This window comes from Paramisgurnus dabryanus, chromosome 1 (genome assembly GCF_030506205.2).
Source record: "Paramisgurnus dabryanus chromosome 1, PD_genome_1.1, whole genome shotgun sequence".
Lineage (NCBI taxonomy): Eukaryota > Metazoa > Chordata > Actinopteri > Cypriniformes > Cobitidae > Paramisgurnus > Paramisgurnus dabryanus.
The window spans coordinates 869,746-883,288 of NC_133337.1; the positions used below are offsets into that span (position 1 = coordinate 869,746).

Here is a 13,543-nt window from a genome sequence, read left to right on the forward strand (position 1 = left end):
AGGGCTTGAGCTTGATATGAGCTTGGGTCACTGCTTTTTAGATGTTTATAGAATTTCAGGGCTCTTTTCTGGATATTTATCAATAAAGGGTATTGTCCTAATTCAGCTCTGCATGAGTTGTTTGGGGTGGATCTGTTCACCCTTAGGATGTTCTTACAGATTTGTGTATGCAGAGTTTCTATTTCTTCTTTTTCCCATTTAGAGAAGTCTTGTGATTTTAGTGGCCCCCATACCTCGCTGCCATATAACGCAATGGGTTCAATAACTGCTTTTAGGATTTTTAACCATGTTTGTATTGGGATTTCATATCGAATTGTGTTTTTAATCATGTAGTAAACTCTCATTGCTTTTGCTTTCAAATCATTAACAGCCAGATTAAAGTTTCCCGTTGAACTTATTTTTAATCCCAGATAGGTGTAATCATAAGTGTGCTGGAGTACTTGATGTACTATGAAAGTGTATCTATTTTCCCTACACCTGGATCTGTTCTGAAAAATCATGATTTTGGTTTTAGTTTGGTTAATTTTGAGAGCCCAGGTTTGACTGAAAGTATCTACGATGTCGAGGAGCTGTTGTAGTCCCTCTTTTGTTTTTGACAGAATGACTAGATCATCTGCGAAGAGGAGACATTTGATTTCAGAATCAGTCAGGGTTGGGCCGGGAGCGGTCGAATTATTTAATGCTTTGGCCAGTTCATTTATATAAATGTTAAATAAAGTGGGGCTCAGTGGGCAACCTTGTCTGACTCCTCGACACTGCGAAAAAAATTCTGTTCGTCTGTTCCCTATTTTGACAGCACACGTGTTGTTTTTATACATGCTGCTGATTAAATCAAATGTTTTTCCCCCAATCCCGTTTTCCAGGAGTTTTAGGAAAAGTCCTTCATGCCAGATTGAGTCGAAAGCCTTCTCAAAATCAATGAAGCAAGCGAAGACTTTACTTTTCTCTTGGTGTAGATGTTTGTCAATGATAGTGTGGAGGGTGTAAATGTGGTCTGATGTTCTGTGTTTGGGCTGAAATCCTATTTGACTTTTCTCTAGGATTTCATTTATTTTAAGAAAATTTTGCAGTCTTGTGTTAATGATTGAACAGAATATTTTGCCCAGGTTGCTGTTGACACAAATGCCCCTGTAACAGTTTGGATCAAACTTGTCTCCATGTTTGAAGATGGGTGTAATTAGGCCCTGGTTCCAGGTATCTGGAAAATATCCCACTCTCAGAACAATGTTAAACAATTTAGTAATTGCTGTCTTAACTTTGTAATTTGTGTGTTTTATCATTTCATTTAATATACCATCTATGCCGCTTGCCTTATTTGATTTTAATGCATGTATTTTATCAGTGACCTCATTTACTGAGATCGGGAAATCAAGAGGGTTTTGGTTTTCTTTTATTGTATGTTTTAAGATCTCTAATTTGGCTTTTAATTCATTTTGAGCAGGGGTTATTTCTGTTGTTTTGTATAAATCTTTAAAGTGTGTCGTCCATAGATCTCCATTTTCAATGGGCAGATCTTTTGGTTGAGATCTATAGAGACTGTTCCACTTATTCCAGAAGTTACTGTTATTTATTGACTCCTCCATCTCATTAAATAAATCATTTGTGTACTTCTCCTTTTTTTCTCTTAGAGTTTGTTTGTAATCTTTCAGAGCTTCGTAGTATTGATGTCGAAGATCTTGATTGTCAGGATCTCTGTGCTTTTTGTTTGATAGGGTTCGTACAGTCTTTCTAATTTGTTTGCATGTACTGTCAAACCATTTTTCATTGCAGTTTTTTGGTTTTCTTTTTGGTGACTTTTTTAAATTACACATGGATGCTAATTGGTGAAATATGTTGTTAATATCATTTAGTGCCAGATTTACTCCTGCTTTATTATGTGGATATGTGTTTGTTATAAATTTGTCCAGCAGTAGTTTGATGTTATGGCTTTCTACTGCGCTTTGATAGTTTTCTTTGCTGCTTTCAGTACACTTGTAGGGTTGTTGTAGTCTTTTTAACTGAGAGGGTTGTTTATATGTTTGATTGGTTTGAGTTTGTTTTATGTATAAGGTTATATTACAGTGATCTGACAGAGGTGTCTGAGGATTGACTGTAAAAGCTCTGATATGCACAGGATCCATGTCCGTAATAAAATAATCAACAGTGCTGTTGCCCCTTAAAGAGTTAAAAGTATAAGAGCCGAAAGAGTCTCCCCGTGTGCGGCCATTGACTATATACAGGCCCAGTGATTTACACAGCTCCAGAAGACTTTTCCCACTTTTGTTTGTGATTTTGTCATAGTTGCTTCTGAGGCGTAGTGAGGGCAATGTGTTTGTGATATATTTATCACCCTGTGTGTTAATCTCGTCTGACTCATTTCCAGTTCTGGCATTTAAATCGCCACATATTAAAACATGTCCTTTTGTTTGGAAATGACATATCTCATCTTGTAAAATAGAAAATGTTTCTTGATTGTAATAGCGAGATTCAGCCGGGGGTAAATAAGTGGCACATAAGAATATATGATGGTCTGTGGAGACGATATCTTTTTGGATTTTTAGCCAAACATTAAATTCTCCCGTTTTGATTGTTTCTATGGATCCAGTGAGTTTAGTTTTGTACCATATGATCATTCCTCCTGAATCTCTGCCCTGAAAAACCCCTTTTAGTTTAGTTGATGGTAAAATTAATTCCCTAAATCCAATCGGACAGCCAGTGTTTAAATCGTTTACATTCCATGTTTCTTGTAAAATTATTATATCAGAATTACGAATTTCTTTTTTGAAGTCTGGGTGATTACTTTTTACTCCAAATATGGAGGACTTCAAACCTTGAATATTCCAACATGAGATTTTAAAGGAATATGAGCTCATTAACAACTAAATCTTCCTGTTATTCTAGAAATAAGACAAACATCAGTCTGTTAAATTGACTGATTAAAAAAACAAATATGATAAAGACTCTTATAAGTATATATACCCTTAATACAATAAAGAAAATTATATATATATATATATATATATATATAATAACAATATCAGTCCATTCACTGACCCATTAGATGAGAGCAAAGCAGAGTAAGCATCTCCTGTATATCTCTGAGCTCACTGGATGAAGTGTGAGTTTTTCCTGTGCTGGTCCTGGAGTGACTCTGAGATCTGACTGCTTCAGCATACGTCTGACTGTTCGGCCCCTGCGTTTGAGTGGGGATTGCAGGTCTTGCCATTTGATGTCGTTCATGGAGAGGTGCAGAGTCCGTCCTGGGGTTTGTCCAATCAGAGTTCAGACGGTGAAGGGGGCGCTGAGATGGTTTTACGAGGTGTGGACGAGGCGGCTGCGGTGTGCTGGAGCTGCGGTTCAGTGTCGTGTCCTTTAGGCTCTTGGCAAAGATGGGTACTGCTCGCCTGTGGAGATGGACGTGGTCATAGAGGCTGCTCAGATTCAGAGTCGGGTGTTGAGCCAGGTGTACATTGGGCTTTAGGGTACAGTGTCTAGACACCCTTGTGTTAATGCTCCTGATGGTGTCTGGGTGGAAATCATTACGCAGCAGCAGGGTTGAGAGAATGATTTTGGATGTGGGGAAATTTGTGGATGCTTTCTCCGTCACATTTATGAGAGCTGTAGCGACTCGCTCTTGCTGGACTCTCAGGTCGTTGGTTCCTGTGTGAATAATGATGTGACTTGGGGAACCCAGTTGTTCCTCACATAGGAGCTCCAGGGCCTTCTCTGTGTTCGGACACCATATTTTTCTGACATTTTGTTTTGGGAACAGTTTCTTTTCATTAAGAAATTTTCCATTTGAGTCCATCAAAAGTACAATCTGAGGTTGTGATTGATCGTTGGTGGTTGATGGACGAGGACTGCTGCTGATGTTTGTGTCGGTGCTGGATGAAGGAGGGCTGTTGATGTTTGTGTCAGTGGTTTGAGGAGAGGGCTGATCTTCTTCTGTCTGAGTCAGTTGCTCTTTCAGAACTGGAAGATGATTTCTGTAGCTCTTTCTGTCCTCTCTCAGCTCTTCTATCTCGTGTCTCATTGTACAAAGTTGTTTGTTGTATTCTTCTCTTTGGTTTTTCAGTTCCAGAAGTTCCTCTTTTAACATGGCTATTTCTTTCCTGTAATCCTCTTGGTTCTCTGTTTGTTTGGTCTGCTGTTTTCCTCCATGTACCTCCTCTTTCAGCTGCACCAGCTCCAGCTCCATCTCTCTGAACTGTTCCTTCATGTCCCTGATGATGTTGTGCAGGACAGAGATCTCCTCACTGTCATCCTCCGACTGTTCATTGGTAGTTTGACAGGTGGATGTGTCTGCTGTCTGCTTCAGTGTTGTGTGATTGCTCTTGTTTTGTTGAGCATCTTCTTTTATCTGAGTGAAATCATTTTCAAACAGTTTCAGATTCCCCTGAATCATGACCGTCCCGTTTTTATATAGGTTGGCTGTTATCATGACAGAATCTGAATCATCATTATCTTTAACCTGTAGTTTCCATCCATTACTGATGCCCTTTCTGATGACTGAGGGGTAATGATGTCTGATCGCTGAGTGCCAGGCTTCTGGGTCTTCTGTATAAAAGATGATGTTGCTGACCTCTCCGCTCTTATACAGGTCTGAGAACAGTGTTTCTGTGTTGTCCTTCAGGAGTTTCTCTTTATGCTTTTTCTTTAAGGTCTCATTTGTAGCTGAAGGTGGATATTTGATGGGGATGGATTCTGGCATTCTTCAAATAATGTGACTGTTGCTGGCAGTTAGGTGTTGTTTTTTGAATATGCAGAAATCCACTGGAGTTTAGTCTTTAAACTATATATTAATTTGTCCAAAAAGGCATAAAATCCACTCCAAAATGAAGTCTTGATCTGTAGATCTGTACTCACTTTCAGATTGCTCTTTCTTTCTGGTTCTGTGAGAGTTTTTAGGCCTTTTGTAGCTGCTCTCTGCCCGTTTTCTCGTAGTTTTTCTTAATTATATGAAAAACTGTTTAAAAGTCTTCATTCATGTATTATTAATTTGAAGCAAGTTTTGTTGTCTCAAAATTTATAAAAACTGAATGTCTGTCTTATCCTAAAACAACATAAAAAATGAAAAATATCAGGAGCTCATTTTGTTGCTGCTACCTCAACGGAACTCTCTCTCTCTCTCTTTTTTTTTAAGCTATGTATATAAGCTATGTCACTGTTAAAGGATTGCAATTAATAATACAGAATCATTGAATATTAAAGGTGGTTTAGGCAACAACATGCATTCAAAACCAATTTGACAACCAATTTAAATACATTCAGATTTTGAGAGATCTACAACTTTGTAAATGAAAAACTTAATAGCAAAAGCTGTAATGGGGATGTTTCTAATTTTAAGCACCGTCTATGAAGGTCTTTGCTGACCTCTAGTGGCTGAAACCTGAATTGCTACCCTCAGGTTAATTACACTCTGATTGGCTTACAGGTGTCATGGGATTTATATTTGTTTGTGAAGCCCTCTGCAGTGCATAATTTCTCCTTCCATTTTTAACTAGAGCTATTTGTGAACATGAAATATGTATTATTTTTAATCTTCTGTCTGATTTTGTGTAATGCTGATCCTGGTGAGATCTAATTATTTATAATTTAAAAACATAATAACCTAGTGCTAATCTTGATCGTAATTGACCTAAATTGTGCCATGATTTACTTTTCCTAAACACTTATATTACTGAATATTTCTTTTAAACGCAGAAACAATTGCTAACGTGAGCTTATCAACTGACACAGATTGCATTTTTGACAAGGGCTGTTCTGGTAAGACAATATGGTTTTAAGCATCTATTAAATCCTTCAGTTTTCATTTTTTTTCACCTTGATCGATTGAAAAAATGTCATATTTTTGTAGTTTGAGGATCAAAAGATTACACTCTTAAATCTAGCTTGTATGGTTTGTGCTGTGTTTTGCAGACATGGCTGGTATACGCTCATTCATCAATGTGGAAGATGAGAAGGAGAATCGGATTATAGGCGGTCAGGAAGCGTGGGCACATTCCTGGCCATGGCAGGTGTCTCTGGACTACTCTGATATGCAGGCATGTGGAGGGGCCATTCTTGATCTGCAGTGGGTGATCACGGCTGGCCACTGCTTCAGACGGTAAGTCAAAAAATATGTCCATCGTTAACAGGATCACAATTGAAATTGAAGATAAAAAATATGGGGTTTTGATGGCAGATGCTTAGACCTATTATATTAGTTGTATTTTTTTAACATATAACTGCATTCTGGATGTCACCAGTTATAAAAAGGCATCGCTGTGGACCGCAGTGGTAGGCAGACACAATTTGGAGAATGCTAATGAATCCTGCCATCAAGTAAGGGGTTGCTTTCTGAGACTTATTAGGCTAGATTTCACATATTAGGTTAACTGTCAAGTGTATGTTTTGTTTAAAGTCTGTAGGGGTGGAAAAAATCATCACTCATGAAAACTTCAACCAGAAGACAAATGAGAATGATGTTGCCCTGCTGAAACTCCAGAGTCCACTGCAGTTTAATGAATGTGTGAGACCTGTTGCTATCTGGAACAGTGACGTACTGTCTCAGGAGATGTGTACTGTCACTGGCTGGGGTGCCATTAGAGAAAGTAAACGGCTCTTTTTTAACAGTGTCCTATACTGGGTAACTTCATGTTCCTGTAGCTCGTTTGCTAGTTTGGTTGCTGTTAGCAGTTAAAAGATTGCTTTGGATAAAAGCATTAATGTATACATGTATACATACATTTTTAATGATGATTACTGTGCATTCATTGTGAAGATGGTCCTCGTGCCTCCAGACTCCAAGAGGTCAATGTAACCGTTTTTAAGCAAGAGACATGTAACCAGTTTTTCAGAGGCAAAATGCATGAGTTTATGATGTGCGCAGGAGCGGACGCTGGTGGAACGGATGCTTGTCAGGTAAACATTTGCTGGTGGTGTTCGAAAGTAAATGTTCTTCTAGGACTTGTATGTCTGTGTGATTGGGTTGTGTGCTCTGAATCTTTTTTCAGGGGGACTCTGGTGGTCCCCTTTCTTGTTTCACAGGCGAGAGGTATAAGCTCATCGGGGTGGTCAGCTGGGGGGTCGGATGCGGTCGGGCCAAAAAGCCAGGGGTCTACACTAATCTTTTTCATTACAAGCACTGGATTGATTTTGCAATACATGGTATGAATTTGAATTGAGATGCCATATGGCTTTAATTTAAGAGTCAGTGACTTTTATATTGGTAATGTCATCCTTATAGGTGATTTCATGGAAGAAGAATCTGGAATGGATTCAGCCGGTAAGACTCTCTGGCTTTCCAGTGTCTTAAGTCTTTATCCATGTCTGTGTGTGTTAACGCTGTGCTTTAAGCTCAGTGTGGGCAGGCCAAGGTGGACCCCTGTCAACTGCCCAGTGGCTTGGCACAGTTAGTCCCCTCTGCGGATGGCACATTTCAGGTGGACAATGTAAGCGAGGCATGTCCTAACTCCTGGCCTTGGCAGGTCAGCCTGCAAAGTCATGATGCACATTACTGTAGCGGCATCCTTGTTCACCCACATTGGGTACTGGCACCTCGCCACTGCTTTGCCAAGTAATTTTAATTACTATTCCTTGGTCATTATAAATTTGTAGTTTTCTACACTTTTTGTATATCCTAAATCATATCATTTTCAGTGTCTAAACTGATACTCTGTGTGTTTGTCTCTCAGGGTTGGAGATGTTGTGTTCTTGGGAGTTCATGATCTCAACTTCATGTCTGGCCAGACTTCAGCTGTGAAAAGCGTGCAGAGTCTGCCTTACGATGGCAGCTTCCCACCTGTCTCTGATCTCTCCATGATCCGTCTAACTGTCCCGGCTCGAATAGGTGGAAAATCTAACAAACATCCAAATCTGTGTTTTTTCAGTGTCTCTCACAACAATTTAAATTCTAGCATGATGCGTTATGTGTGCTACATCTAGGACCGACATTATTACCGGTGTGCCTACTGGAAAATGATGATGAAATAGTTAATGAAGAAGGGTCTTCTTGTGTGACAACAGGCTGGGGGCCGAGTAAAACTACATGTGAGTTGCACAATGTCAGCTTGCTTCTCAACAGAGTTTGCTCTTAAAATCAACAGAAAACAGCATTTACATGATGCATTTGAAAAATTTATCAAAATACAGAAGTAGTAATAGTTATTTCTCTCTCTTTCTCTCATGTTAGCGGATCTGAACCCTGATATTTTGCATATGGCCAAAGTAAATTTACTTTCTGATAAAGACTGCAAAGCTGGCTGGGGGGAAATTATGAGCAAGACGTTTCTTCTGTGCACAGACACAGCAGCATCCACATCCTGCTTGGTAGAGTGTGTTAGTTATTTCAATACCTTAGTGTTTAATATTAAACACACTCAAATTCTTAATTTTTCAGGGGGACTCTGGTGCACCCCTTGTGTGTCAGAAGGATGGCCTTTACTACCTTGTTGGACTGGAAGCAGGGGGAGGCAAGAAATGCGCACCACTGAAACCAGCTGTATTCTCCCGAGTATCTGCCTTTTACTCATGGATACAAACTTGGGTCAAAACTTCATAAAATATATAATAAAGCATATTAAATATTGTATATTTTCTCCTTGTGTGGCTCAATTACTGATCTGTCATACACATCAATGCATGCCATTGTTTTGCTATGCCTTAGGTAGTGGTCCACCTGAAAGAGAAACCTATTCTGTACAGTATCACTGAAGCCAAAGGTAGGCCAGAGGAGGGCAGTCTTACCGCTCTTATCAGAATATGTGATGTAGGGATATGCAGTGGTTAAATGTTGATTTTAAGGAACAGGGTTACAGTTCAGTGTTGTGTTCAAATGTAGCTATTGCTTTTTACAGTATGCACTACATCGCTGCAGGAATAATGATAGAATCAATCTACGTGAACTGCGCCCTCCAATGGTGATTTATGTAAATTAGACTTCCGTAAGATAAAAAGGGGAGCTTTAACTGTGAGTACAGTTTCATTACCGGAGTCTGCTTACACACCTATTGGGGAGATATGTTTCACTGAAAAGAAAGGAAGAAACCATAAAATAAGAGCTTTACTCATTCAGAATATTGTGTGTGCTCCCTCTGCAGTTTCATATTGGAAATGCGTTTTTGATCATTTCAATTGGAATAATGTGTGTTCCTTAAAAAAAAAAAGATTTTTTCTTGCAAAGTAAAAAAAAATTTTACTTTGTAAGTTTTAAATTACTTCACAATATAAACACTACCAAAGATTTCTAAGAAAGAAATTCAGTTCTAATTTTCACATCAAATGCAGAATGACACTGATCTTCTTCATATATTTTGGTTGTGCAATTGTACTCAGCAATTTTGGAAGTATGTTGGTTTGTTCATCTCAAACAAGATTGTTAAAGGTTTTTTATAAGTCCTAAAATTGTTGTTTTTGGATTCTTTGAAGGAGATTCAAATGCTTGCTTTATAATAAATCTGATTCTGTATTTGTGTAGATTTTATATACATAAGTGCAAATATTCTGGTATTTTTACAAGAGATAAAACAGTATGTAAAGACAATTGTATTTTCTTTTAACAAGAAAGCACTCAGAACATGCTCTATTTGCATGACTTATAATCTATTGAATGTTTTTCATTTGTGATTTTTCTTAATGCCCTCACCTTCTTTTAAATGTATACTTTTTGTTTTGTCTTATTTGAGACATGATAATTCTTGTTTTGTTATTTTTTCCTTTTGTTTTTCTTTTCTTATTATGTGATTCCTATTTGTTGTTATGTGTTGATGTTTCAGTTGTAATGATACGACTACATGTTCAATACAAATAAGAATAAAAAGGTTCTGTAATTTTATATAAGAAAATAGGGGGGTTTAGTCTCATGCAATGTGTTTGAAGGTCTTTGTTTAAATCACAAATTTTTGAGACTGTAAGTATATATGATAAAGAACATTACATCATAAAAACAACTTTATGTCATGAAAATCTGACTTTTTTCAATGTTTAAGTGCTATAATTGGGTCCCCAGTGCTTCTATCAACCTAGAAAATGTAAAAAATAAATAAAAACAGTAACTTAGTTTTGGTAAACAATTCTCTGCAAGCATGTGAAAAAATAGATGATTGAAATTTGCCTGCTCTTGTGACGTCAGAAGGGGATCTTATTATAATAATACCGCCCCTTAAACTGCACTATCCAATAGTGATGGGGACAAGCCGGCTATGCCGAGTCAAGACCGAGTCCGTTGGTTTTCAAATAGAGTCGAGTCCGAGTCAAGACTGAGTCGAGAGCGAGTTTGCATTTTATTATTAGCCGTTATGTGTTGTGTGGTTTTTTATATGAACATAAAAATGCACTGGTCTCGAGGTCTCGCCTGAAATTGCGAGTCCTTCTCCTCTCACTGTGGTCTTTGAAGGAACGAGTCAGAGAAAGCAGAAATCGGTCTCGAGACCGGAGTCGTACTGCATCACTACTATCCAACCACAGAATTGTCATTTAGTGCAGATGTCAGTTCATTTGCATTATAAAGGACACACACAGTACCGCACATTTTTGCTCACACCTCATTTTAACACGCTGTAATAAATTATATGGTATTTTGAGCTAAAACTTCACATACTCTGGGGACACCCAATATTTATTTGACATCTTAAAAAAGTCTTGTGAAATGTCCTCTTTAAATAAATAATGTGTTAAATCTGAGAGTTATATATATATATATATACACTAGTCAACATTCGAAGTGGATCAAAACCTTTAATAAAAGTTTACATAAAACCAATACCTAATACCCATTCTTGTCGTAGGACGACTTTGACAAACATTTTTTATCCACTTCAAATGTTGACTCAGCCAACATTGCAAGGTGGGGCCAATGTGGGCCCCATATGGTCTTCCTATGTGGGCCCTATATGGGTTTGTCCATGGTTTCCACTATGGCCCCACGTGGGTTGCCCACATGAATTTGCTATAGAAACAGAGTGGTGCTTATGTAGGGCCCAGCTGGGCAACACACATGGGGCCCATATTGGCCCCACCTAATGAAGCCCACATTATTTACCAGGGCCCAGTATGGGTTTTTAATGGGTACTGGACTGGTCCCTTATTATGTAATAATTATACTTTTAATGCTTAATTGTAATTTACTCAAATAATATATTTGTTCTAAATTGAAAACCGATAAAAGCCAAATAATTTCAGTTCGGTAAATATCAGTTTTCAGCATAAATATTCAACAGTTCATTCATCTGTAACATCACAAAACATGAAGGAGGTGCAATATGAGAAATCCAATTAAAAAACTGTAAAGGTTCAATATATGAAAATACTTTGTCAATTTATAACACTTTCAATGCTAAAATAATCATCAACATTTCAAAACTGCTAATGCAGGTAATGACTAACAATTTAACATAACACTTAAAACTAGAAATGCAATTCCCAAGGAATTACCAGTGCATGAAAATGCAAAAAAGTTGATTGACAGAAATGTAAAAGAAATTTAGTATAGTAGTTTACCTGGCTGTTGACATGTTTTAGTGTGAAGCTAGCATGATTTAAAAAAGTTATCATGATGAAATATGAAGGTAGCATGAGTTAACATGATTTAGCATGAAGCTAGCATGATTTAGCATGAAGCTAGCATGATTTAGCATGAAGCTAGCATGATTTAACATGACGTTAGCATGATTTACCATGAAGCTAACATGATTTACAATGAAGCTAGCATGATTTAGCATGAAGCAAACATGATTTAGCATGAATCTAACATGATTTAGCATGAATGTAACATGACGCTAACATGATTTAGCATGACTTAGCATGACGCTAGCATGATCTAGCATGAAGCTAACATGACGCTAGCATGATTTAACATGAAGCTAACATGATTTATCATGAAGCTAGCATGATGTTAGCATGATTAGCATGAAGCTAGCATGATTAGCATGAAGCTAGCATGACGCTAGCATGATTAGCATGAAGTTAGCATGATGTTAGCATGATTAGCATGAAGCTACCATGATGCTAGCATGATTAGCATGAAGCTAGCATGATGTTAGCATGATTAGCATGAAGCTAGCATGATGCTAGCATGATTAGCATGAAGCTAGCATGATGCTAGCATGATTAGCATGAAGCTAGCATGATGTTAGCATGATTAGCATGAAGCTAGCATGATGCTAGCATGATTAGCATGAAGCTAGCATGATGCTAGCATGATTAGCATGAAGCTAGCATGAAGCTAGCATGATTAGCATGAAGCTAGCATGATGCTAACATGATTAGCATGAAGCTAGCATGATTAGCATGAAGCTAGCATGACGTTAGCATGATTAGCATGAAGCTAGCATGACGTTAGCATGATTAGCATGAAGCTAGCATGATGCTAGCATGATTAGCATGAAGCTAGCATGATTAGCATGAAGCTAGCATGACGCTAGCATGATTAGCATGAAACGAGCATGAAGCCAGCATGATTAGGATGAAGCTAACATGATGTTAGCATGATTAGCATGAAGCTAACATGATGCTAACATGATTAGCATGAAGCTAGCATGATGCTAGCATGATTAGCATGAAGCTAGCATGATGCTAGCATGATTAGCATGAAGCTAGCATGATTAGCATGAAGCTAGCATGACGCTAGCATGATTAGCATGAAGCTAGCATGAAGATAGCATGATTAGCATGAAGCTAGCATGACGTTAACATGATTAGCATGAAGCTAGCATGAAGCTAGCATGATTAGCATGAAGCTAGCATGATGCTAGCATGATTAGCATGAAGCTAGCATGATGCTAACATGATTAGCATGAAGCTAGCATGATGCTAGCATGATTAGCATGAAGCTAGCATGATTTAGCATGAAGCTAACAAGATTTAACATGAAGCTAGCATGATTTAGCAGTAAGTTAGCACGATTTATTATGAAATTAGCATAAAGCTAGCATGAAACTGGCATGAAGCTAGTATGACTTAGCATGAAGCTAGCATGAAGCTAATATGACCTAAAGACCCAACCCCCATGTCTCTATGATGTCCGGATCCAGAGATATAAGGCTTTGTTTATTATGTTGCTAGGCTGCTCATATTTGGTTGCTAGGGGCGTGGCTTAATACCTCAATAAGGATGGTGAGAGACTGATTGGATGCCTGAGTAAAATGAGCCCACCCCCATGTCTCTGTGACACTGTGCTGCAAAGATATCCATCTGGGCATTTTATAATGGCAGTCTATGGAAGATGTTGCTAGGGTGCCCAAAATGGTTGCTAGGGGCGTGGCTTGATAGCTCAATAAGGATCCTAAGGGACTGATTGGATGCCTGAGTAAAATGAGCCCACCCCCATGTCTCTATGACACTGCGCTGCAAAGATATCCCATCCGGGACGTTTTTAGTTCCTTATATGGGCATGATTCCTGCCCCATTATAAGTCTATGGGGAAATTTGGGGACCTCTTACACCCCAGGGGTACAGCTTACACCCCATTGTGAGGTATGTTCTTACAGAGCCTGCCAGCCTCTTCAAATGTGGCAAGTCACAAGTTTCTGTGAAATCCTAGGTCTGAGCTACGACTCGTCAAAGTTTGTCCCAATGTTAAGTCTAT

General features: G+C 38.4%; 1 protein-coding gene across 5 annotated transcripts; it reads left to right on the forward strand.

Moving 5' to 3' along the window:
* The first annotated feature begins 5,009 nt into the window (after nucleotides 1-5,009).
* ovch1 (ovochymase 1) lies at nucleotides 5,010-8,551 on the forward strand. Of its 5 annotated transcripts, none has more exons than XM_065265834.2 (13): nucleotides 5,029-5,552; nucleotides 5,683-5,745; nucleotides 5,899-6,085; nucleotides 6,228-6,303; nucleotides 6,383-6,572; nucleotides 6,743-6,882; nucleotides 7,009-7,128; nucleotides 7,208-7,246; nucleotides 7,323-7,537; nucleotides 7,656-7,810; nucleotides 7,906-8,010; nucleotides 8,153-8,289; nucleotides 8,360-8,551. In XM_065265834.2, exons 1-13 carry the CDS (start codon nucleotides 5,498-5,500, stop codon nucleotides 8,519-8,521), a joined length of 1,644 nt encoding a protein of 547 aa, XP_065121906.1. In that variant the 5' UTR covers nucleotides 5,029-5,497; the 3' UTR covers nucleotides 8,522-8,551. The 5 variants fall into 5 exon arrangements, with proteins under 5 accessions (XP_065121908.1, XP_065121906.1, XP_065121904.1 ...); XM_065265833.2 differs by having other exon boundaries at nucleotides 5,031-5,552; nucleotides 6,975-7,128; nucleotides 7,318-7,537; XM_065265832.2 differs by having other exon boundaries at nucleotides 6,743-7,128; nucleotides 7,332-7,537.
* The last annotated feature ends 4,992 nt before the right edge of the window (nucleotides 8,552-13,543 follow it).

Bases quoted from the DNA above. Each gene is read 5' to 3' on its own strand.
- ovch1 (XM_065265831.2), top strand. From the start codon at position 5,498: ATGAAATATGTATTATTTTTAATCTTCTGTCTGATTTTGTGTAATGCT. The intron at 5,553-5,682 runs GTGAGATCTAAT...TTTTAAACGCAG, and splicing joins TTTGTGTAATGCTGATCCTG to AAACAATTGCTAACGTGAGC. The intron at 7,811-7,905 runs GTGGAAAATCTA...TGCTACATCTAG, and splicing joins AACTGTCCCGGCTCGAATAG to GACCGACATTATTACCGGTG.